The following is a 26,898-nucleotide window of genomic DNA, read 5'->3' as shown; positions in this document are numbered from 1 at the left end:
CGGACTTTTCTTCTTGCGATTCAGAAGTATATATTTTCCCCAATTTATCGTTCGTCTGGCAGCCTGTATTGTCTCGCTGTTCGGTACCATGAGTTTCTAATGCACTTCAGTGATACTCAAGCTATCACAAAGGTCGGCTGTCATTGTATGCTCCACCACATTTGGCGCTCTTGCGCGCTAGCTAATGAATTATGGCTAAAACTTCCTTATCCTGGTTAAGAAAGCAGAAATTGTGACCCTATGGAAAACTGGCAAGTCAATGTCAGCTATTGCAAGAGAGCTATCTAAAAGCACCGTCTCATTGTGGTGCAACCGCTCCAAGACAGGAGACCTTGATTCATCACTGAAGCGGAAGAAAGGCTCAGGGAGGCCACGAAAAACTACAAAGAACGGATAACATTTTAAAAGGTTGTTATGGAACATCCATCAATGCCAGCCAAAATTTTGAAGTCTCAAAACCCTGATCTGCTTAGGAACGTGTCTGAACGGACCGTGCAACATCGATTGCAGAAAGACCTTGGTCTCCATACAGTGTTGCAGCAAAGAAGCCACTCCTCACTAACCCTATGAAAAAAAAGGATGGCTTTTTGCAGAAAATATTTGAAGTGGACTGAAAAGGATTGGGAAAGGGTAGTTTTTAGTGATGAATCTAACTTCCACATTATTCATAGCGCTGGCAAGCCCCAAGGATCTAACCGCTATGCATCAAAAATACACAGTCAAGACTGTGAAACATCCAGCTTATGTGATGGTATGGGGATGTTTCAGCGGATATGGGGGTAGTGGGGATTATATTTTCTCCCAGAGAGCACGACAATGAATGGAGAGATTTATGAAAATGTCTTGGAAAATGAATTAGTCCCTTACAAGGAACTTTTGGGCATGCGTGTATTTATGCAAGATGGAGCACCTTGCCACCGATTTCACAAGGTCACAAACCTTCTAAGGAATTTAATATTCAGAAATTGGACTGGCCAGGTAATTCACCAGATTTAAACCCAATTGAAAATTGCTGGGCATACATGAAACGGAAACTGAAGGCACTAGCAGATGAAAAAAACGTCCCCCCAAATTGAAGGATGCCATCCGTGTTTTGGTTTGAAGACATGGATGCACAATATTTCAAAGATTTAGCACATTCAATGCCAAGAAGGTTAAAAGCTGTACTTGAAAATAATGGAGAAATGTCTAAGTATTGAAAAAAATATAAGTGAACTAAAATTTTCCCTTTTATTTTCCTTTTTTATATCATTGCTATGATTTGTTTACAAATGTAGTATATTTTGCGCCGACTGTACTGTATGTGTATACAGTATATGTGTATGTGTATATAGAGGAGTGTCTGTACACCATTTGTGTGTATACATGCCCATATAATTTGTGAGGTACACTACAGTATGCACTGCTGCATATTTATTAACATTGTATTATATTTATGTGGTATGCCATACAAAAATATATAAATCCTTACTAACACCATCAGATGAACTTATGTGTAGTTAAAACAAACCTACTTGAGCAGGTAATATATATTATAAACAATTATACAAATCACTTTAATTTTATATAATATATATATATATATATATATATATATATATATATATATATATATATATATATACACGTACATGTGTATATACTGTATATATATGTATACTGTATATATGTATGTGTACATATATACTTAATATATATAAAATTAAATGTGATTTATATAATTGTTTATCAGTAATCATGAGTATTACCTATTTAGCAAAGGTTTTAACCTTGTATGTTGCTCAAGTTGATCTGATGGTGTTGAGACAAGTAAAGATTTATACATTTTTGTATGGCATACCACATAAATACTAATAGAATAACCCAGACAGAAAGAGTAAGGTTAATAAATATGCAACAGTGCATATTGTAATGTACCTCACAAATTATATGTGCATGTATACACACACGTAAATGGTGCACAGACACTCCTCTACTTACGAACTTTCAGAGATATGAACAACCGGGATTGTAGGTTAAAGCTGCTACACTGTATTATCATCATAATTTGCTCAATGTATTTAATGTATTTAGGTTTTAAATATTCTTATTAATAAAATATTCTATAAAATACAGTACAGTACTAGTATTGTGTTTTAGTATGAAAAAACATGAATAGTATTTTATGTATTCAATCTGAGTATATCAAGGTGGACTTAAGAACAAGTCAAGATACAAACAGCCGTTCGGAACATAACCCGTTTATAAGTAGAGGAGTGTCTGTATGTTTGCACTAGAACACGTACACTGAGACACTGATGGACATGAACAGTGCAAGAAAGGCTCCCAAATGGGCAGTCTTGCCCCACCCTCCCTGCTCAGCTCGCCTGGCACTTTCACCCCATAAGAACTTAGCAATGTGCTGCCACTCAAAAGCTGTTGACAAAATTATGTTTAAGTGATGATGCTCTGAAATCTCTAATAGTTGCAAAAGTTCCCGTGCAGAAAAGAATTCTCTCTCTCTCTCTCTCTCTCTCTCTCTCTCTCTCTCTCTCTCTCTCTCTCTCTCTCTCTCTCTCTCTCTCTTTACCCACTCAGTGTTACCAACTGAATGCAGTCTCCAATTTGGTGAAGTACATAAGAGGTTGTATCGCTGGATCCATCTGTGTTTGTAAAGTTGTAAATAGTTACACTTAAAGGACAAGCTGGTAATGAAAGAAATAACGGTTTTGTTTGCTACATTAGTGACTGTGTTTTATCATATATTTAGGCATTGTAAGACATGATAATTTGGTACTGTAGAGTAATCCTTCAATTATCGCTTCGTTATCCAGAACTCAGCATTATCTGACACATCTGGACCAGGGACCAAGCCCCAAAGATATATGATAAATGACTACCAAGTTAATGATTGTGAAGACTTGCGTTGGTCACAGGTATTTAGAGCAAGTAAAGAATTTATGACATTTGTGCTTTTATGATTGTATTTTCTTGACAGATTCTCTCATATGATTGTATTTCAGAATTCTTCCGAAACTTTAGGCTGCAACATCAGTAACAATGAGGACCTTTGTGTGCATGTGCCTGTGTTGGATGAAAGATTTTCCTCCTTCCTGAAAAGACATCTTTGCAATTTCCATTTGAAAGGTTCTGATAAGGTAAGCTTTGATCACAATACAATGAATTTTGCCATGTGAAATTGTCATTTACTTAAACCTGTTTCTAATCATTTTTCGTTTTGTAAGGGGAACAAATTTTGTTTAACATGAGGACCTCTCTCCTTGCTCTCTCTCTTTCTTTGTCGTCTTGGTTTTGTATGTTGATTAGCTTTTCTCATATCAGGAATCGGCTGATATTGAAATGGCAGGAATGAGTGCTGAAGTTGCTGAATTTGACGGCAAGAGAAGGAGTATTTCCTTGGGCGGAAAAGATACATGTGTCTGATAGTAACTCTTGTAAAAATGGCACTCAAAGATGTACTCATGAGACATCAGACAGGGAAACAACCAATCCCTTGCAGATTTCAATCACTGTGTATTTTCAGGTGCCAGGCCATCTGTCCTTCAGGAAGTACTTCTATTTTGTTTATGAAGGAACGTCTACCAATCATAGCCCTGTGTTTTGGACAAGTAGTAGTAACCCCTCAGGTGTCCACTTGAACTAATTCAAATGGAAATACTGTATGCGTTATCTAAAAGTCTTGTTGGTTTCAGTGCCATAGAGAAGCCCTGAAACCAACCAGTTTTTGGTTCCTCAAGTTGTTGTTGGAGAGGCAGATGAGATGCTTTTGTGCCCAATGCAAGCCCTGTGGCACTATGTAGTGAGAACGCAAAAGTCTCGGGCCAGTTTTTGGGTCTTTATATGAGTATCACCAGCAGGCAAAAGGTGGTAGTGTGCAGAAATACCTTTCTGGCTTCATGAGACGAACAGGTGAGCACAGTTAATTTTGTGAGGAGGTTGGCTTTCCAGCCCTAGCCATTCAGAGAAATGCTTTGGTTCATAGGTAATGAGGGCAGATGTTTGGCGACATCAGACTGTTACATCATTTTACAATGGGAACTTTACGACCTGTGGTGATTGTTAAATAGCTAATCCATGATCCTCAGACAGAAAATGTATTTTGCCTAAGGTGCTCAGTTTAGGAATGACATAAGGGCAGAAGTTAATTGGGTGAGTGTATCGCTCTATCTCTCTTCTATTCTTCCATCCCCTGTGAGGCAGCAGTCAGGCTGATTATGAGCTGGATGATGCAGGTAGACTTCATGGTTAGGCATCCTATCTGATCTTTGGCGCATAAGGTGCAACTCCTCCTACTCCCCTTTTAACATGAAACAGCGATAATGCCTGTGTCTTAACTCTTTAAGTGATGATTAACCCAGAACTAGCAGGGGTTCTGACCTGTGCTACCCATTCTCAGAAGATTTGTAAAGTGATAGTTCAGACAGTTGGTGTAGGTTACAGAAGTCATTGATCCTCTGCTCATGACTGTGACAGGTTGCTTGGCATTTCTATGTGAAGATTGCATTTGTCAGGTTGGTGAGAGACTGTCCTTCTACCTGAGGAGTTGTTCACACACATATGGCACTGGGTTTGTATTCTTGTAGGAAGAAACATTTTATTTTCACGATAAAATTAAGCTATAGTTTCAATTTGGCGGAACAACAAAGCAGAAGAGCTCAATTCGTTTGTGCCCTTATGTCCATGGGAGGGGGGGAGGGAGGGCTCTGGGTCTTTTTAATTACTTGGTAAGTATACTGTATATGAAACAACGTTATCATGAAAATATTTTCATGTTAGTAACTTAACAAGTAATTACATAGCTGAATCCCACATTAACAGGAAGTGGGATATGTGGGCGTATTCTACTCCAAAATATTAAGTAATGGTAATGAATTTGAGATAGAGAAGTTTGCTGGCAGTGGTACAATGCTTGTTTCCTTACCTGGTACGAGAACTACTGCAGGTAGATTCTGCCTCTGGTTGGTGCTCATCTTAACCTGTAGTGTCGTGGATGTGTAGCCGTGGGGTGCCTCTACTTAGGTGAGAGCTTTGCAGTGAAAGATGTGTCTGATGGCCAGCAAAGCATAAATAAGTGCACTTACCCTGGGTGCCGTAAGATGTTGCTGTCACCTACACTGAAATAGAGCCACCACTCATCCACTAAAAACTGGTGGGCACTCCAGGTACATGGTACCCCCAGACTCCCCCAGGACTTGACACCTTATATCAAAGTGGAGTGATAGAGGATAGAAAGAATGATTCCCATGCTTCATCCCCCAATACCATTATTCTGACTCATTCAGAACAAGTAGACCATTTCAAACCATAAGTGTAATTGTATATCCTAAACGGTTTGAAACGTACTAACCTAATTGTAGCTTAAGTCTTAATCTGTAGCACCCAGGTTACTTCACTCATCTTCCAAATTGCACTTGAAACACTGCATTGTGTTATGTATATTAATCTAAGACATAAACAATATAAACTTGTTAGTTCAAATGGCACATTCGATATTCCTAGCCTGAATTAGAATGAGATTGGCATGAGCACAATCTCTACTCATAATTCCCATTTAAAGCACACTCCAAGAGAGACTCCTTGTATTTAGATATGCATATCTCCTAAAGCAAATCTCCGTAAATGAACGTTAGGATGAAAAGGAATACTTAGTGGGTTTGATGGCACCGGCAACTATGGCTGTGTTCCCTTTTCTTGAGTCCTTGCAAGATACAATGACACTGCACCAGAGCTGTGACAAGGCTGTCTTCACGACGTCTTTGACCACCACCAAATGTTCCACTAACAACCAAACAAACAACCGGTAGTTAAGCACCATTACATGTGTACTTAACAATTAAATACACAAAACAGCAAAACACAATGCTTTTCACAACTAAATACAAACACAATAAAATATCCTTCTTCTACATAATATGCATTTCCACTTAGCGTAAATTTAGAAAGAATTCATAAAACTATACCACATCTTATGGAAAGGTACAATCTCTCTTGTTGAAGCTCAACTACCGTGGCAGCCACTGATAACGGACCCAAGGTACTGCAGTTTATGAACACTGTTTCCACTTCTTGTAGATAGTGCAACACGAAGATCAAATTACACCTCCAGTAAGTTTGACTATGAAATAGACGAGAGGACAAGTTATGTCTGAAAACTAATGAGGTAGCGGCTGCTCTGATCTCGTGGACTTTCACCTTTAAAGATGGCAAAATGTCCTCTTGAATCCGAGAATATGCCACAGTAATGTGGGCCCTTAAGAAGAATGACAATGCTTTCTTGGAAAGCGATTGGTAATGGATTCTTCACAGAACATCAGAGGTTGCTGGAAGTCCTCTGATCTTCTCAGTCCTGTCCAGGTAATACCTTAAGGCCCTGATGGGGCAAAGAACTCTTTCTTCCTCTTCTAGGCCAAGGATCTCCTTCAAATTCTTAATAGTAAAAGAACAGGTCCAGGGATTGGATGGTACCTTGTTCTTGGCCAGGAAACCGAGTAAACGAGCAGACTGCATCTTCTTGAGAAAATCCTATCCTTTTATCTATGGCCTGAAGTTCATTAACACGCTTGGTGGTAGCCAAAGCGACAAGGAAGAGGGTCTTTCTGGTTAGATTCCTTATTGACGTGGAACAAAGGGGTTCGAAAGAAGGGTTAGTTAGCCATTTTAGAACCACATCAAGATTCCAAGAGACTGAGTCGATCTTCCTCTGTCTGGAAGTGTTGAAAGACTTGATAAGGTCGCTAATTTCCTGGTTTGATGACAGATCCAAACCGTGTTTAAAAATGCAACTCAGCATGGCCCTCTATCCTTTAATGGTAGAGGAGGACAAACCTCAAGAGGATCTCAGAGCAGGGAATTTCTATCTGGGTCACAGATGTCTGAAAAGACAAGATGTTATGTCTCCTACACCATTTGCGGAATACTGTCCACTTGGCCTGGTAGACCTTGCAGGAAGACAGATGTCTACATCTTGCAGTAGCCTTTGCAGCTGGTTTTGAAAATCCTTTTGCTCTGATGAGTTTCCTGACAGTTTGACAAAGAGCAGATAATCCTTGGTGAAAATGTCTGAAGTGGGGCTTTCTGAGTAGACATGGTCTTTGTGGAATGAACCTCGGGAAGTCTATTAATAGTCTTAAAAGGTCCGGGAACCATTCTTTCAGAAGCCAGAACTGAGCTACCAGAGTCATTATCACGTTGTGATGTGACTGGAATTTGTTCAGCACTTCCATGACCATGCTGAAGTGCGGGAATGCATAAAGGTCTTAAGTCTGACCAATTCTGAAGCATAGCATCTGTCACCCATGCCAGAGGGTCCGGGACTGGAGAACAGAACAGAAGGTGATGATTCCTGGATTTGATAAACAGGTCTAAGGTTGGTCTGCCTCACAGGTTCTAGAAGTTGATGCAGACTGGAGGGGGATCCAAGATTCATTCTGTAGGAAGGACCTGTTTGCTACGGCTCAGTTCGTCCTCCAACACGTTCAACTTACTGTGTACGAACCTAGTGATAATCTTTATTTGATTCTGCTCTGCCCAAAAAAGGAGGTTCTTTGTCTCCTCACAGAGGGTGGAATGAGTCCTGCCTTGCATCATGATGTAGGAGAGAGAGCAGTGGTCTTGTCTGAATGGACCACCACTGTTTTGTTGAAAGTCATGGTCGAGAAGGATTGGAGGCCTAAATGGATAGCCTTCAATTCCCTGACGTTGATATGAAGGTTCTTCTGTTCCAGGTACCATGTCCTGAAAACTTACACATTCCCAGAAGGGCACCCCAACCTAGATCCGTTGCATCTGAGAAAAGTCTTCTGATTGGAATCAAAGGAGAGACTTGCCTTCCTAAAGTCTTCCTTTGGACAGCCACCATTGCAGGTCTGACTTGAACTCCGGAGTAATGGGAAACACAAAGGAGTCTGGATGAGTTCTCCTGTCCCAGCTGGCTTTCAGGAAGAATTGCAGAACTCTCGTATGGAGTGTGCCCAACTTGACAGACTGCTCAATGCAAGTGAAAGTTCCCAAAGGGCTCATCCATTCATTGGCCAAACAAGACGGGAGAGAGAAAAAGCTGCGTACCGTCTGAAGGCAAGATTTGACTCTTGGGAGATGGAAAACCCTGAAAACTCCAAGTTGACCATCATCCCCAAATAAAGAATCTCCTGAGTCGGTGTCAGCTGGAACTTGTGAAGGTTGACGAGTAATCTTAATTCTTGAGTGAGGTGAAGGGTCTTCTGTATGTCCTTCATGTACTTCTCTTTCGAAGGGGATCAAAGAAGCCAATCTTCTAGGTACAGGCAGATGTTTATGCCGAGAACTGGGAGTAAAAACTTGGGGAGCTTTAGAGAGGCCGAAGCACAGAGCTAAAACTGAGAAACACTGTCCTAGAAGACAAACTTGAGGTACTTCCTGGAGTCCGGATGAATGGGGACATGGAAATATGTGTCCTGCATGTCGATGGTAATCATCCAGTTCCCCTGGTGAATGGATGACAGGACTGACTGGTTCATCTCCATCTTGAACTTAGTCTTGTGGACGAAGAGATTCAGAGCTCTGATATTGAGGACAGCTCTCCAACCCCCAGATGACTTGGGGACTACAAACAGATGGTTATAAAAGCCCTCTGTATTGAAATCCTCAACCTCCTCTACAGCTCTCTTCTGAAGGAGGGATGAGACTTCTCTGAAAGGGGTGAATACCTCTCCGAGCGTTCCGAGTAGGCCATCAATACGATGGGCATAGTGACTACCAGGGGTTTCTCCCTGAGCAGGATGGAGTATCCCTCCTTCAGAACCTTGACTGTCTACTGTTCCACTCCTCTGGCCCTTCATTTCTCCCAAAAATGGAGAGATCTGGCTCCTACTGGTGCACAAAGGACTGAGTCTTCATTTCTTGGAAGAAGGCTCGGCGGAGGTCCTCTTGATTGCCATGGCCGAAAAACATATGCTGGTGCAGCATTTTCAGCTGAAACCTCTGTCTGCTCCCACGAAAGGGCTGTTGTTGGAATAGAGACTCTGACTTGGTGCCACATGAGGACGACTCTTAGGTCAAGATCCTGCATAGACTTTTTCTTGAAGTCCGAAGCTATCCCCTTAACCTTGGCCTGGAGAAAGAGGTGGTGATGGACTAAAGGAGAGAAAAGTAGTGCTGACTTCTGTCTAGAAGTGACTCCTTTGGTTGTGAAGGCACACCATAACTCTCTTCTTGAGGAACCCCAAAGAGAAAAGAGCAGCAAGTTCCAGAGAGCTGTCTCTGGTGCCTTTGTCCACATAGGACAGGATGCCAAGCCAGTCCAAAGCAGTCTCCTGCCAAGTCAGAACAGTCCTCAATCTTCTTGGCAAGATCTCTGTTCGTCCAGTCCAGAAAACTGAAGACCTCGAACACCTTGAAAATGTTCGTAACCAGGTGGTCTAGTTCCATCAACGAGAACATTATCATCGCCAACGAGAAGGCTGATAGAACTTACGAATTGACTGGAGAAGTCCCCATGGGAGGAGGCAGTGACTCCCAAAGAAGGAGCTCCCCTGGTGGCGTAGGACAGGTACCTCCTACGAGAAAGCCGAGAGGGCGGAAAGGCGAATATGGCCTTACCTTGTTCTCTCTTTACAGAGCACCAAAACTCCAACTTCATTAAGGGCCTTCCTTGAAGAAGAGGAAAGGACTATCTTGGGGAACCTAGTACATTTATGAGGAAGGTCGAGGCAGGCAAGCCCAGGGTAGATGGAGTAAAAAAGGCAGGAAAGCTCATCAGGAAATACTTGAGTAGAGCTGTGTATGTTCAGGTAGCAGATTCATGGTCTAACTCATCGTCCAAGGAGACCGGAGACGGGGACAAGCCTGTAGTTGCCTTAGTTAAAGTAGGAGCTTTTTGTAGCAATCCCAAAATGTCAGGAAGTTTTCGTTGTATGGGCGCCAAAGGCGGATCATCCACCCCGGCCATGGAAAGTCCCGAAGCAGGCAGCTAAAGAGGTGGCGTCGGGCACTTGGAAGCTGGCACCAGGCGTTTGGCACCTGGCTCCAAAAGCTTGGGGGTTGGTGCCGGTAGCTGGAGCTGGGTGCTTGGGAGCTGGCGACAGGTGCTCGGAAACTCATGCTGGGCGCTTGGGAGAAGCAGTTGGGCTCTCATGTGATGACGGGCACCTAGAAGAAGACAGTGGGCACTTGCAAGAACTAGAAGGGCACTTGGGTGCCAAATACTGGTGTTCTACAACAGAGCGCTTGGGAGAAAAATGCTCCGGAATGTCCCAAGCGTTGCCTGAAGGCTGGGAACTGGAAAGAGGATCCTTGAACCATGTACAGGGCAGCAGAGGAGAGCGGGTGGCATCTGCTACGTGCGTCTTTAAAGGCCGAGACTCGACTGGCAAGCGCCATTGGCGCCTCTTGTCAGGACTGGAATCCTCAGAACAGGAGGACAATTGACGTACGTTCACAGGGACACCTTTCCAGCGGCTGTCTGTCGAAGCCTGGGATTGATCAACAGGTTCAACTGAGAGGGCAACTACCCATGGGCAAATCCCACCAGCCTCCCTTGGACCTCCGGTATGTCTTCTCCCAGGGTTAGGGGAATATGACAGGAACCTTCGTCTAGGAGAACCGATGGGATGAGCAACTGCCCCCTCCACTAACACTGCACTGTCACTGTTCACTTTGTCTACAAACACTTTGTCCATTAGGAACTTTCAGGGATGCCCCTTTCAGCCACAGTATTCACTACCAGGTTAATTTTCTGATCGAACCTGGATTTAAGACTGGTGATGGGATCGGGGTTGGAGCATGGGAGCCAGACACAGGAATAGGTGGTATAGTAGGAGGGCTGGTGATGTGAGACATTAAAAACTGGGAAGAGGGAATAGTCACATTATCTATACAGGCAGCCCCCCGTTATTGGTGGGGTTCTGTTTCTGAGGGTGTGATGATAACCGAAAATTGCCACTAACCAAAAATCAGCGATTTTCGGGGGTTATTGGTGCCTCTGTTAGGTATGTATCGGAGCCAATACCTAATTATCGGCGCCAATAGGCGGAAATTGGCGATTTTCGGTGCAGCAATTTTTGGCACTAGACATGCCCCATAAAACCAGATCGCTGTTAACCGGGCTCGCCGTTAACTGGGGACTGCCTGTATTACTGGGCTTAGGAGTAGAATTTAGGATACCTTAATAAACCCTTACTTTTGGCTCTAGAGGCCATCTTTCTTTTCCTATCCCTTTCAAGCTTATCCAGATGGGATTTCAAAACTTTCCATTTCCTATTATCCCAGTCCTTGCATTCATCACATGTTAGATCTTTAGTACACACTTGCCCCCTACAATTAGTAAAAATAATATGAGAATCACAAGAAGCTTTCGTGAGTCTCTTCTTGCAGCCTCTGCTACAATAAAGAATACTGGAGGAGCTAGAGTTTGACATAATAACTTTAAAAAAGGTCTAGAAAAACCTGAACTAAAGCCAACAGGCTCAAAGGCTACTGAAAGTATGAGTACCTCACCGAATCTTGGAGAAATAACCAAAAAGCAATGAAAAGCAAAAATGAGCTGCTGATTACATCCGATGTTCAGTCAGAGGCTGGCAGAACTGAATTGAGCTCTTCTGCTTTGTTGTTATTGTTCCCCGATAGTGGGCGGGGCTAGACACCCACACAAAAACAATAGAAGCCTCAACGCCTCTATATAGTCCTTTATGCTGACAGAAAAAAATTCTTGATCATGGTAGGTGACAGGTAGGTTCCCCTCTCTACTCACGTACCTACCTCCATTTAAGTACTTTGTTACCAAGATTTAGTGATTATTCAAGCTCAAGCTGAGGAATATGTACAAAAGGACCCGTAATTATGATGGAGTTAGGTTTCAAAATCCCATCATAAAATGAAAACTTGTTTGCTGAAAGTAACCTGTACAGTTGGGTGGGGGAGGGAAGTAGTCACATTTTTGCTAAGGTAGGATTTTCATTAGTAAGGTTAAGTATGTAACAAAAAGGTAGACATGAACTGAATAATGGCTGTAAATAACAGCTTTATTTCCCAAAAAGTAAAAAAAAAAAAAAAAAAATGCCTTACAGTATGTCAGTGATAAAATGTATTATATTGACAGTAACTAATGCTAAGACTCTAATATCAATTATAGTACTATATTTGCAGTGGTAAACAATACATTAGTGTAAGAAAAACTATTTCTCTGAAAGTTAAAAAAAAAAATGAAATGTTGACAACAATGTAGAATTTATGTAGAACTTGTTCTGTTATATTTACAGTAATAAGTGCCAAGAATTTGAAATATTACCTATTCTGATACATTTACAGTAATACACAGTGTTATATGTACATATTTACATTATTTAAAATTACCAAGCATATTAGTCTTTCTTTACAAGTTGATTTTATTTTTTGTGAAGTACATGATCAATGTAACCAAATACTAAAAAAAAAAAAAAAAAAAAAAATTAGAGAAAAAAAAAATTGTTCAGTATTTGTAAATCACTCCTTGTGTTCTTCGTATATTTAGTAATATACACAGTTTGATACTGTGTATGCATATTGTTATTTATTCTTTAAAATAATATTAGTTAATAAATATGTTTCTTTACCAAATAAGTTCTTTGTTCTAGACTAGAATACAACTAAAATTTACCTAGCCAAATTGCCCTGGACATCTGTTAGCTGATCACACCCTATAGCCAGATGTGAATATTAGGTGTATTTAAAAACATGTAAATAGTTATGGTTACAAGGTGAAGTTGGTAATGAAAATATTTTCTTACTTAATATTAGTGAATATAGGTATTGTTATCATATATTGTTGCACTGTACAGTAGAACCTTGGTCCTCGACCATACCAGAACTCAACATAATTGGGTTTTGACTCAAAACTTGAGTCAATTTTGCTTTGGAGCTCGAACAGAAACACAGAATCCGACCCGAAAAACCACGATGTTTGTAAAGAAAGTGTTTCGTGTTTCAGTCAGTTGACCCTAGTTGGCATTGTTCCCAGGCATCGTTTAAACCCCATTCGGCTGTGCTTCAGTGTTTTGATCTATTTTCTTAGTTTTTGTGCTTTTTGTACAATACTATTTTGATGAAAACATGGGTCCCAAGAAAGCCATTGCAGACAAGCAGAAAAAGAAAACAGTAAGAACCACAGTTAAACTTAAAAAAAAAGAGATCGTTGAAAAGTATGAAAGAGGCATTCCTGTGACTGATTTAGCCTCTCAGTTTAAGCTGCCGAGAGCCACCAAAACTACAATAAAGCACAGAGGCAATCAAAAGTGCTAGCGTTGCTAAGGGGTTATGAGTTTGACAAAACAGAGGCCTCCCATAATAGATGAAATAGAAAAATTGTGGTTAGTATGGATAAATGAAAAACATTGCTGGTGATAGTGTTTCGGAGGCAGTACATACCATATTTGCAGTCATGAAAGACACACTCGCATGTAGAAAGAAATTTTGGGTAGGGAAAAATGTATAATTCTGTGCATGAAAAACAATAAGGTACACAATCCCAAGATTAACAGAAAAAAAAACCAAGATAATAAAATAATTATACATCTGCCAAGCCTTAGAGTCCTAAATAATCTCTCTCTCTCTCTCTCTCTCTCAGGAAAAGATACTGCTAATTTGAGTCTTTAACCAATAGGTATTAGCACACATTCACACACTGTGTGTGTTCATATTGTTTTTCATAATGTTTTAAAAATGTATAATACATGTAATACTGTACATCTTTGGAAAAGTATACCTTAGTTTTACCAGACCACTGAGCTGATTAACAGCTCTCCTAGGGCTGGCCCGAAGGATTAGACTTTTACATCTTTGGGAAAAAAAAAAAAAAAAAAAGAAATTGTTCAGTCACATGGAAATGGGAAACAAATAGATTAACATTCCTTGATAGAGAGACTCTCTCTCTCTCTCTCTCTCTCTCTCTCTCTCTCTCTCTCTCTCTCTCTCTCTCTCTCTCTCTCTCTCTGCAAAAGACACTGCTAATTTAAGTCTCTAACCAACGGGTATTAGTACATATGCACACACTGTGTGAACCAACAATTTTCTACTCTACTCATGAGAAGGAATTCATTCTAATCTTGTAATCAGTAAAACACACACACTATTAAAAACTACATTGTATTTAAAACTCACCCAGTTACTTTGTCGACAGCTTCACATGCGTAAAACGTTCTTTTTTGGAATATAGCTAAAACCTAATTGGCTGGCTGGTTGCCATGGTGACCGGTTAGCCATTGACAGTCCTCTACCTCTGTTCTATTTATAGACATTTTGAACACAGTGTGTACAGCACTAAGTTTGAAGGTTTCCATGATAGTGATTATTTGACTGCTGATGGCAAAAATTACTCAATAATTTGCTTTATATTATTTTTTGTGAAAAGAATTTAATTGTAATTTTAACTTGTGTGGAATTTTTCTTACCACTATTAGTCTGTCATAATGATGCGTCATCACTTGCGATTTACGACTGCAAACTGATGATGACGTTTAGTAACAGTAAAAAAACCCTCTCCAGTATCAATATGATAAAATGTATTTTATAGTCTGAAGTTAAAATTCACAAGTTGAATTACAATGTATTTTGATCATGTACAATTTTACGTTTTACAGAATGTTTTTGTTTAAAAAATGTTATTGTGCATATGGTCTTAATTGTCCCACTATTCTATTATTGATGAGCTTAATTATCTCATTTAATATAGGTTGTCCATCACTAATCCGGCAATCAGTAGTCCGGAATAATCGGTAATCCGGCACAAATTTCGGCTAGAGTAATTTCTAATGTTTCTGCACTAATTTTCAAATTTCCTGGGTCGCTGCGCTAACTCGCTCGCCGGCTGCTTCGATTCGGTGGCGCAGTGTACTGCATCAACAAACTGGTAGCCTAGCCTACGTTATACTGAACTCTATTCACATATTGACAGTATTATACAAACATCAACATAACGAATGGGCATCCTTTTCATGGATCTTTTAAAAAGTTATGCTTTACTACATTGTATCCAAATTGCGATCAATGTTTTGTTTTGGGAAGCGATCACGCGGTGTTTATTTCTCCGCATTTAACTAAGTTCAAAGCGCTTTTCTTGCTTCTAGTTAGCGTAAATGAATATGGATACTTTATTTATTTGGGACAAGGATATTTTTCGTTATACGAAGTGTTTTTAAGTCGAAATATAACTTAAATACGTCTCGTGAAATTAATTTAGCTATTTTGTTCGTTAACATACGACGTTTGCGGGAATCGCGGCTGGCCATTTTGGGGGCATGTTTGTTTTGTGTAAAAAAAAAAAATTGAGATTCTGTTCGCTATTTTCTTGATTTCATCATAATACGAGCTTTACATATTTATCTTTTATCGGTGTGAAAACGGCAGTAATTTGTATTCTTTCATCATGCCCAGTAGTTTTGATTGAAATACATTCTCTCCAATTTTATTTACGGTCGAGTTTCATCCATGTTGCCGATGCACGATAATTTATAGTCATTAGCGGCTTGAACATTGTTTTCTGTGCTTCAGCTACAACTTGCAGCTTAAAGTTACTGTAGCAGTATATTTCCTTGCCGATCTTTTCTCCAAAGCGAGTAAGGGTATACAGGCAGTCCCCGATTATCAGCGGGGTTCCGTTCCCGATGGCTTGACGACAACCGAAAATCGCCACTAACTGAAAATCGGCGATGATAGCACTGATCCCTGGTTAGCGGTGCCGATAACCGGTCATCAACGCTGCCAATAAGAGGTGATCAGCAACGAAAATCTGGTTATCGTCGTCGCTAGACAAGCGCTGTAAAACCGGATCGCCGGTAACTGAGGCTGCCGATAACTGGGGACTGCCTGTAGTGTAAAAAATGTATCAATCCTATTGTACAGTACTTGATGTCATTTGTAACATAACTACATTAATTGTGCATTACCGTACGATGGTTGAAATACAAGCAAAACAGTTGTTATCCAATACGATTATTAGCAAAACAACAGTTTCCCATTTGATTGTTTATGGCTGTACAGTGAACCCTCGTTTATCGCGGTAGATAAGTTCCAGAACTGGCCGCGATAGCTGAAAATCCGCGAAGTAGGGACACCATATTTACAGTATTTATTTAACATGTATTCAGACTTTTAAAACCCTCCCTTTACATAGTACTGTTAACAAACCACCCTTTACAGTAATGTACAGATATCTACAATATGTACATACAGTACACAGGCACAAATGATAAGCAATAAAACAGTAAGTGAACATAAAAAATAGAAAGATTGTTATGGTGCGTACTGTACAATTGTACAGTATTTTACTCACCACGATAGAGTTGGAAGTTACAATAAAGCCCTCCTCGTATGTACTGTTAACAAACCATCCTTTAATGTACAGAACACTTAATGCATGTACAGTACCCTAATCTAAAACAGGCACTAATATTAAAATGTTAGAATATTAAAGTATATAAAGAAATAGATTGTTACTGTACCCACCATGAAAGAAGTTGAAGAAAAACTTGAATGATGATGGCGATGAATTTGCTGCAAAGTAGAAATAATGATGATGAAGCTGATGATGTCTTCTACTGTGCAGCCAATGATTGTATTTTACGTCTTCAGACTGAGGTGTCTTTTCCTGGGACACCTCTTCAACATCTTCCTGGGACACTTCTTCAATTTCTTCCGAAGGCATAGTAGCAGGAGGAACTGGCTCTTTTTTGCGAGGCTGGAAGAACATTGTGATCGGAAGTTGCTGCCGCTGCTTCTTTTTTCGATCGAAGAGCATTCTGTAGGGAGTCATGTCTTCATCGATTTTGTTGCAGAACTGCAGAGAACGAACCATATCCTCGTCCCATTCTTGTGACAATTCTTTCAGCTCCTTCGCTAGGTTTGCAGAGCTTGGCAAGCCGTTCTAATGTTAAGCCTGTTTCTTCGACAACTTCTTGGGTCTCTTCCTGTGGTTCATTTGCTTCCTCACAGGCTGATTTTGTCAGGTCTTCGAGGTCTGCGTCAGTTAGCGGCTGGGAATGGCAATCCAACAACTCGTCAACGTCTTCCGTCGTCATGTCGCCAAACCCGTCACCTCCAATTATCGCAGCCAACTGCACAGATTTCCGTACTGCAGAGTGTTGAATCTCGGCAGGCATAAATCCCTCGTCGTCGTAAACAATCTCGGACCACAACTTCCTCCAGCTCGCGTTAACGGTAGCAGGTTTCATTTCTTGCAGTGCCTTCTGGATGTTCTGAAGGCACATGGCAATTGTGTACTGCCGCCAGTACGCCTTCAAATTGAATGTTTCATCCTCATCTTCTTGGGCGGCATCCACACACGCAACAAGGTCCGCCAAGGTATTCTTCGTGTAGAGGGCCTTGAATGCCCTGATAACCCCTGGTCCATCGTTTGAATTAAGGACGTTGTGTTGGGTGGCAGGAACTCGACCTGAATGCCCTCATGCGAAAAGATCAGTCGCGCGTGTCCACCAGCGTTATCCAACAGGAGAAGGATCTTAAATGGCAAGCCCTTCTCTAAGAGATATTTACTGATTTGTGGGATAAAACACTGGTGGAACCAGTTGGAGGTCAGCATCTTCGTAATCCATGCTTTTGGATTATGCATCCAATACACGGGAAGGAGATTCTTATTTTTGTTTTTCAAAGCACGAGGTTTTCGACTTATAAATAAGCCCTGGCTTTAGCAAAATCCCGCAGCATTGCCACACATCACGAGGGTAACACGGTCTTTGAATGCTTTAAAGCCAGAGGCTTTGGCTTCTTCTTTGAAGAGGAAAGTTCGCGATGGCATTCTCTTCCAAAACAAACCTGTCTCGTCCATATAAAAGACTTGTTCGGGCTTGTATCCACCTTCAGCGATAATATTCTTGAACGTCTCATTCGCGTAAGTTTCAGCAGCGACCGTGTCAGCGGAAGCAGCCTCGCCATGCAGGGAAACGCTTTTCAGGCCGAAGCGTTTCTGAAACTTGGCGAACCATCCTTTGCTGGCGGTAAAACGTCGTGTCTGAGGCTGGGAATCAGTGGATGTCCCTGCTTGAGGTTCATCTACATCATCTTCGTCGTCTTCCTCTTCTTCTTCAGCATGGTCGCCATCATCTTGAGGTTCCTTTGCCGCGAAATTCTCGTACAACCTCAAAGCCTTGGTTCGGATGGTGTTCGTATCCAAGGCTATTTTCTTATTCCGGCAGTCGGCAATCCAGATTGACAAAGCACCTTCCATACGGACGATCGTTTTATTACGAGCCGTAACAACTCACTTTGCTGACTTGCTAAAGGTGATGGCAGCCGTCTTCCTAATCTTCGCCTCATCCTTCTTAATGTAGCGAACGGTGGATTCGTTCACTCCAAAATGGCGGGCCACGGCCGCGTAACTTCTCCCTTCCTTCAACATATCGAGAAGTGTCACCTTCTCAGCAATCTTCATCATTTTCCTTTGGCGTTTAGGCTCAGTACCAGCCCTAGCAGAAGCAGAATGCTTGGGAGCCATTGTAGGGGTTAAACAACGTTAAAAAAAAAAGTTCAACTTCAAACACACACTGTCACGCACAGCACTGGTAATGTAAACAGCATCTATCTACCGAGAGCGGGAAACGAAGTGGCGCGAGAAGATGCTGCGGGTCAGAGACAAGGGAAGCTGCTGCGGGTCGGAGAAACGGTCAAAACACCAATCACAGGGGAGATTACAAAACTTGGGAGCTGATTCGTCCTCTATCACCAATGGAACCAATCACAGCCCATCTTACATGCTAGTTTCAAATTCAAATATACTTTACGCTATTTTATGCTTTTTTTTTTTTTTTGTTGTAGTAGTGTAGGTTTATTCGAGATGTGATTTTTGCAACAAACAATATTATTGGATGCAGTACAAAAGATTCATGGAAAAGATGCACATTCATTACATTTGTATTTTATAATTAGTATATATGTAGCCATCAGCAGCCTTACACCATTCAAATATGACAATGTCAGACTGCATCTGATTAGCGTTTCATGTTCAGTTTAATTTTACTAGTACTATAATGAATTATTGTATGATCACATTCTCTTTTTGTTTAATTTCATTTTGTACTGAATTATATGTCATAATGCAATGAACCAACAGTACTAGCAGATATTAATAATTATTAATGGAATGAATGAAATATTTGGGTCTTCATATATCGCGACTATTTTTGAAATTTCCGGAAAATCCGCTATATATTTTCTCTTATAATATACATATGTAATGGAAAAAATCCGCGAAGTCGTGAATCCGCGATAGTCGAACCGCGATAGTCGAACCGCGAAGTAGCGAGGGTTCACTGTACACATTTACGCAAGAGTATAACGTTACTAACAATACTTTTATCATTCTCTTTTACTTTTTTAACTAGCAGATGGAATAAAGATGGAGGAAAAGAAGATGGTCTATTGTAAGTTGGTCTCTCTCACTGCCTGATTGTACCTGCTGCCTGCGTGAAATCTAAGAGTATTTCCTAAATATTTTTGTATCGGTATTAATTGCTAACCCCATCGTAAACTCGAAATATCGTAAGTCGAATTATCGTAACTCGGCCACTACCTGTATTTGATAATTCTTTTCTTTATTAACCAACTTATACTAATTTATGGGATATTTTAATTCTAAGATGAGGTGCTTAGCTACTGGGTTTCATGTATTCTAGCCTAATAAATGGCTAATCCGGCACCCTCGAGGTCCCAATGATGCCGGATTAGTGATGGACAACCTGTAGTATATTAATATAAATAATAATAATGATAATGAATAAATAACTATTATGAAAAACCATGGAAGAAAAAAATGTTTTTATGCAGTAGTGATGTTTGTTTATGCTCCTGATCCCACAGTTCTGAAATCCGAACAATTCCAAAAACCAAAACACATCTGGGCCTAAAGATTTTGAGGAAAGGATTGTGTACCTTATTGTGAGGGTAATATACATACAGTATTCCAGTAGACTTATGAAATTTATCATAAATACGTAAACAACATTTATGTTCGCGACAGGCCACTTGGTTGGTGTGATGTTATGTTTACATCCACTCATGATAAATGGCTGAAAGGCAGACTGCTGATGCATCTGAACAATTTTTCATAAGGTTGTGATAAGACTTAATTTGACTTGTTTTCAATATTTTATTAATTTGTAATAATTAGTCATGTTTTGAATGTTTTATTAATAGCAACAACTTTTGTTACTACCCAGTGTAGTACAGTACAGTGCCTAGCCTAGGCTATGGAGCTGTCTCCCATCAGTAGCCTAGTATGGCTGCATTGGATGTATGGCAGGTTTTTTTTTTTTATACAGTCTAGGTTAAAATTTACAAGTTGAATTGCAATGTATTTTGATCATGTATAATTTTACTTTTTGCAGAATGTTTTTATTGAAAAAAATGTTGTTATACATATAGTCTTAATTTTCTCACAATTATTGATGAGCTTATTAATTATCTCACATTCATTTAATAGTATATTAATATGAATAATAATAACGATAATGAATAAATAATTATTATGAAAAAACACGAAAGAAAAAAGAAAAATATTTTTATGCTGTACTGTAGTGATGTTTGTTGATGCTCCTGATCCCAAAGTTCTGAAAACCGAACAATTCCAGAAACTGAAACACATCTGGGCCAGAGGATTTTGAATAAAGTATTGTGTACCTTATTGTGAGGATAATGTATGTACAGTATTCCAGTAGACTTTATGAAATTTACCATAAATACATAAACAATGTTTATGTTACCACGACAGGCCACTTGGCCGGCGTAATGTTTTGTTTACATCCACTCATGGCAAATGGCTGAAAGGCAGACTGCTGACATATCTGAACAATTTTTCCTAAGGTTGTGATGAGACATAATTTGGCTTGTTTTCAATATTTTATTAATTAACCTGTAATAATTAATCTGGTTTTGAAATTTTTTTATTAATACCAACAACTTTTACTGGCCATTGTAGTATTGTACCTAGCCTAGCTTAGGCTATGGAGCTTGGTCTCCCATCAGTAGCTTAGCCTAATATGGCCGCATTGGATGTGCGACAGTTTTTTATACAGTACACATTTGAAAATAAAAAAGTGCATGTAATACCGTATGTTATTTAGCTCTGAACTTATTTAATTGTAATTTTTTTGTAATGTTTTGTAGGATAAGGCAAGGTTAGGGTAATAACTGGTGGCCAAGAAAGGATTAATCCATAATTCATTTAGAGCCAAGAAGGATTTTATGTTATTTGTATTTTTGTGACTGGATAGTCTTGAATACTGTACAGATTTTCTGATTCTCCTATTTTATTCTGTTTCAGACTGGTCCAGAAGTAAAGTGCAACGTGAATGATGATGAGGACCTTCATATGTATGTGCTTGGTCTGGATAAAAACTCTCCTTCCTATGCAAAAATTTCCAGTTTCCTAGCAAAAGGCTCTGCCAAGGTAATTCAATCACATTACTATGAATTTTTCCAAGTAAAATAGTAATTGACTAGTACTTTGATTCTAATGATCTTTAATTTTGTAAGGGGAAGAGCTTTCGTTTGACATGAGACTTACTCTCCTTTATTATTTGGTTGTCCTTGAAGTCATATGTTTATTGTCTTGTCTCATGTCAGGGGTTGGCTGATATTGAAATGGCAGGTGAGAGAGTTGCTGACACCAGTGTGAAAAGTAGGAGGACAAATATTACAGGAGGAGAAAAGCCACATGAATCTAATAGTAACTTGAGAAGAGATGGAACTGAAGAATGCACTCAAGAGTCTTCAGACAACAAGAATGATTGTAAGAACTACCCGAAACTGCTCTCTGATGAGAATATGAACAAAGTGTGTGGAGATAGTTTCTCATTAATTCCTGGTTCTTCAGAGATCTGTAAGATGCCTCACCCGTTGACCAAAAAGGTACTGTAAATGAATGTTCATTATACCTTGTGCAACCTTGTGATTTTTGTACTTTTAATTTCACAAAATAAAAAGACAAAACTTGTTGAATTTCTTAGAATAGACCTGTTTGATTGAGTCATTTCAACTTATCCAGATCATTCCAGAATTTGCTGATGCTGGAGGATTTAACATGGTAATGCTCCTAATGTCTTTTTTCTGAAATCTTAGGCATATTTTGTGAGTTTGTCTTGAGACTTCATGTTGTGGGTGGGTGTTGTTGCTTATGTTTCTACATTAAATCTTTTAAATTTCAAGTTTATTCTGTCAACGGTTATTAAACTTTATATACTTCATGGATTTACATGGTACAGTATATGTTATTATTTGTAATTGCATATCCCATCAATTTTTCAACCTTTGAAAGTTTGAGCTCAGATGTTGCACATTTACCTATCATGTACTGTTCATAAAATTTCCTTAGTGTAGAGTAGTTGAAAAAATATATAATACAGCAATTGGTTGTTGATTATAGGAAATAGCAATGAATTATTAGACAAGCCTAAATTTGATAAGCCTGTCTAAATGTTTTAGGATTCACATTTAGCTTGGGAAACATTTGTTTCGTTACCCATTCACAGCCACATTATTGTGATAAAATGTACATTATAGTGTTACAAAGTTAGATAAGCTGTAAGTTGTATGGTATAGGTTGTAAGTCAGCAACTATCTGTATCTCTGGCTTAGGTTTATTGGCAGAGAACAAGCATGGCATACATTAAGTTTGGAATCTGCATTGATGTTAGCTCTAATATAAGATCGTATGATGGTATGTCCACAGTGTCACTAACTAGTTGTTTTAGTGCAGATGCCCAAGTTGAATTGCTAAGATGTTAAGCTATCAGCCACAGACATTCCTGCTAAAAGGAATGTTTTGAGAGAGATTTTCAATTGCCAGGGACAGGTAGGTCCCTGACCTTTTTGCTTGGGAAGTGAACTTTTGGGGAACTAGTGTTCAATCTCTTTGCCATGCAATTATACAAGCACAGAAAGTTCCCAGTGTTTTGTTCTTTGTAGTAGACCTTATGCTACCCAAGAATACTGCTTCCTACATTCTCAGGGGCACCAAGATATCTTTGCCTTTCCTCCTGTTAGTTTGATTTGCTGGAAGATCAACTTGGTTTTTGTTACTCTTGGTCTCAAAATGACTTGATTTGTTGAAATATGAACCTAGTTTCTGTCACTGTGGGTCTCAAGATGAGTGTAGTAGGTCCTGGTTTTCTCTCTTAGGCTCACATTTGAGGTAGCCTTTACTACTGTAAAAGAGAGTGGGCCATCTCCAATTGGTGTAGTAGAAGGTCTCTCTCCAGTTTATGCTATTGTGCAGCAGTTTGCTAACTAATGATCTCCTAGTCTGGGCAAGCTTCTCGTAGTCCCAACATTGAAGCCTATTTCTCTTCATCAAACCACTTCTTCCAACTAAGGGCGTGGACCTATCTTTTGTGTGCATGTTCATTGCATCTTTTAACAGTTTTACACTCAAGTTTATCTTGGCTTCATTAGAGATGTGACATGTTCTTCATAGCCTAAGTCTAGTGCTGTTGAGCCATTAAGAGAGGGGTCTTGAGAATGAAACCTCACCCTTGATAATTATTTTGGTAGCCATGTGATTGTTCTAAATTGGTTGGAGAGTTGCACAACCCTTTTTGACTATTTGGCTCTCAGCATTTAGGGTTCTCCTATTGCTTGTTCATGAGTGTTAGATCTCATAACTGAAAAGTTTCTGACAATAGGTTTGATATCTTTGTTCCCCAAATTATTGGTTGAGAGGCAGATGAGATGCTTTTGCGCCTTATGCAATCCTTGAGATACTATGTGTAGAGATCCCAAAAATCTTGGTCCATTTTTGGGTTCTTTATACAAATAGCACTGCCAGGGAAATTGTAGTAGTGCGCAAGAATAGCAAATGGTGGTAATGCTCATAATTCTTTTTGTTTTTTCTGAATTCTTAGGATTTTTTGTGAGTTTTTCTTGTGACTATGTTGTCGAGGGCATTGCTTATGTTTCCACAATAATTTAAGTTAGTTTTTTCAGTGAATGGTTATTAAACATTATAGTTTTGACACGGTATATGTTATAATTTCAATTGCATTTTCCATCAACTTTTCAACAACTGAAAGGTTTAACTTGCCTGTTGCACATTTACATATCTTGTATAGTTCATAACAATTCCTCACTGTAGAATAGTTAAAAAATAATAAACTACTGCAGTAAGTGATTGTTAATTATAAGAAATGTAATGAATTATTAGACAAGCTCTAAGTATGGTAAGCCTGGCTAAATGTTTGAGGATTCATATACAGCCTAGTAAACATTTGTTTCATGACCCATTCATAGCCACATTATTGTGATAATGTACATTAGTGTCACAAAGTAAGATCAGCTGTAAATTGTATAGGTTTTAAGTCAGGGTTAGGTTTGTTGGCAGAGGAAAACCTTGGGTACATGAAGTTTGGAATCTCTGGAGTGATGATCACTGCAGTATAAGATCTTATGATTTTATCTCCACAGTGTCAGTAACAAAGCTGTTTTAATGCAGATGCCCAAGTTGATTTGCCAAGATATTAAGCTGTCAGTCACAGACATTCCTGCTAAAAGGAATGTTTTGGGAAACATTGCTAATTGTCAAGAAGAGATAGGTTTTGTTTTTTTTTTTGTGAGCTTTTAGGGAACTGGTGGTCAACCTCTTTGCCACTCAATTGTACAGATAAAGAAAGTTCCCAGTATTTTCTTCTTTGTAGCAGACCTTACGCTACCTAAAGACTGCTTCCAACATTCTCAGGAAATCAAGATATATTTGCCTTCCCTCCCGTTAGTTTGATTTGCTGAAAGTTCAACCTATATTTTGTCACACTTGGTCTCAAATTGACTCTTGATTTGTTGAAAGATGAACTTAGTTTCTATCACTTTGGGTCTCAAGATGACCATAGTAGTTCCTACTTTTTACTTTTCTTGCTTAATCTCACATTTTGAGGTATCCCTGACTACTGTAGTAGAGAGTGGACCATCTCTCTAATCGGTGTCGTAGAAGGTTTCTCTCCAGTTTATTGCTCTGCAGCTATTTGCTAACTAATGATCTCTTAGTCTAGACGAGCTTCCCTTTGTCCCAGCATTGAAGCGTTTTGCTGTTCGTCAAACCACTTCTTCCAACTAAAGGATGTGGACCTCTCTTTAAGTCCATGTTCATAGAATCTTTTAACAATTTTGTGTGGGTTTTTTGCTTTGGCTTCAGTAGTGGGATGTGACATGCCCTTCATAGTGTAACTTACTGTTGACCAGTTGGGAAAAGGATAAGATTGAGCCCTCACCCTTTAGACTTTCTTTGCCAGCCTTGGGATTGTTGTAAATTGGTTGACAAGTTGCACAGCCTTGTTGGCTTTTTGGCTGTTGGTATTCAGGATGATTCTTGTATTGCTTGTTCGTGAGTGCTAGATCTCTGAACCTGAAATTTTCTGATGATAGATTTGAAAATTTCTTGGTTCCCCAAATTTTTTGCTAAGAGGCAGGTGAGATGCTGTTATGAGTAGTGCAATTTTTGTTTCACTATGTGATGAGATCCCAAACAATGAGGCCAATTTGCTTCTTTATTTGAGTATTATTGGCAGGCCATTGGTGTTAGTTTGCAAGAATACCTCTCTTTCTGGTTGACGAGGTGATCACTTGTCAGCTTATTTTGTGAGAAATTTACTGGTTCATTTAGAGCCAAGAAAGATTTTATGTCATTTTTGTTTTTATGACTGGATAGTCTTGAATACTGTACAGATTTTCTGATTCTCTTATTTTATTCTGTTTCAGACTGGTCGAAAAGTAAAGTGCAACGAGAATGATGATGAGGACCTTCATATGCATGTGCGTGGTCTGGATAAAAACTCTACTTCCTGTGCAAAAAGAAAACTTTCCAGTTTCCTAGCTAAAGACTCTGCCAAGGTAATTCAGTCACATTACTCTGAATTTTTCCAAGTAAAATAGTAATTGACTAGTACTTTGATTCTCATGATCTTTAATCTTGTAAGGGGAAGAGCTTTTGTTTGACATGAGACTTACTTTATTATTTGGTTGTCCTTGAAGTCATATGTTTATTGTCTTGTTTCATGTCAGGAGTTGGCTGAGATGGAAATGGCAGGTGAGAGAGTTGCTGACATCAGTGTGAAAAGGAGGAGGACAAATATTACAGAAGGAGAGAAGCCACATGAATTTAATAGTAACTTGAGAAGAGATGGAACTGAAGGATGCACTCAAGAGTCGTCAGACAACAAGGATGATTGTAAGAACTACCTGAAACTGCTCCCTGATGAGAATATGAACAAAGTGTGTGAAGATAGTTTCTCATCAATTTCTGGTTCTTCAGAGATCTGTAAGATGCCTCACCCGTTGACCAAAAAGGTACTGTAAATGAATGTTCGTTATAGCTTGTGAAACCTTGTGATTTTTGTACTTTTAATTTGCAAAATAAACAAGGCAATACTTGTTGAATTTCTTAGAATAGACCTGTCTGATTGAATCAGTTCAACTTATCCAGATCATTCCAGAATTTGCTAATGCTGGAGGATTTGAAATGGTAATGCTACTAATGTCTTTTTCTGAAATCTTAGGCATATTTTGTGAGTTTGTCTTGAGACTTCATGTTGTGGGTGGGTGTTGTTGCTTATGTTTCTACATTAAATCTTTTAAATTTCAAGTTTATTCTGTCAACAGTTATTAAACTTTATATATTTCATGGATTTACATGGTATCGTTTGTTGTAATTTGTAATTGCATTTCCCATCAATTTTTCAACTTGAAAGTTTTAATTCAGATGTTGCACATTTACATAAAATTTCCTCAGTGTAGAATACTTACAAAAATATGATATAGTACAGTAATTGGTTGTTGATTATAAAGTATAGCAATAAATTATTAGACAAACCTAAACTTGATAAGCCTGTCTAAATGTTTTAGGATTCATGTTTAGCCTAGGAAACTTTTGTTTCCTGCCCATTCGTAACTACATTA

General features: G+C 39.2%; 1 protein-coding gene across 1 annotated transcript in view; it reads left to right on the top strand.

Annotated features, from left to right (window-relative positions):
* The window catches only part of LOC136837808 (uncharacterized), a 110,446-nt gene extending 84,074 nt beyond the window's left edge, over positions 1-26,372 (top strand). The window contains exons 7-11 of the mRNA XM_067102714.1: positions 3,003-3,137; positions 21,281-21,406; positions 21,583-21,867; positions 25,702-25,833; positions 26,005-26,372. Coding sequence (XP_066958815.1) covers positions 3,003-3,137; positions 21,281-21,406; positions 21,583-21,867; positions 25,702-25,833; positions 26,005-26,298 — 972 coding nt within the window. The 3' untranslated portion in view covers positions 26,299-26,372. The remainder of the gene's footprint in view (positions 1-3,002; positions 3,138-21,280; positions 21,407-21,582; positions 21,868-25,701; positions 25,834-26,004) is intronic.
* The last annotated feature ends 526 nt before the right edge of the window (positions 26,373-26,898 follow it).

Source organism: Macrobrachium rosenbergii, unplaced genomic scaffold, assembly GCF_040412425.1.
Source record: "Macrobrachium rosenbergii isolate ZJJX-2024 unplaced genomic scaffold, ASM4041242v1 13864, whole genome shotgun sequence".
Taxonomy (NCBI): Eukaryota; Metazoa; Arthropoda; class Malacostraca; order Decapoda; family Palaemonidae; genus Macrobrachium; species Macrobrachium rosenbergii.
Note: the sequence above shows the minus strand (reverse complement) of the source record. Positions and strands in the feature narration are given on the sequence as shown.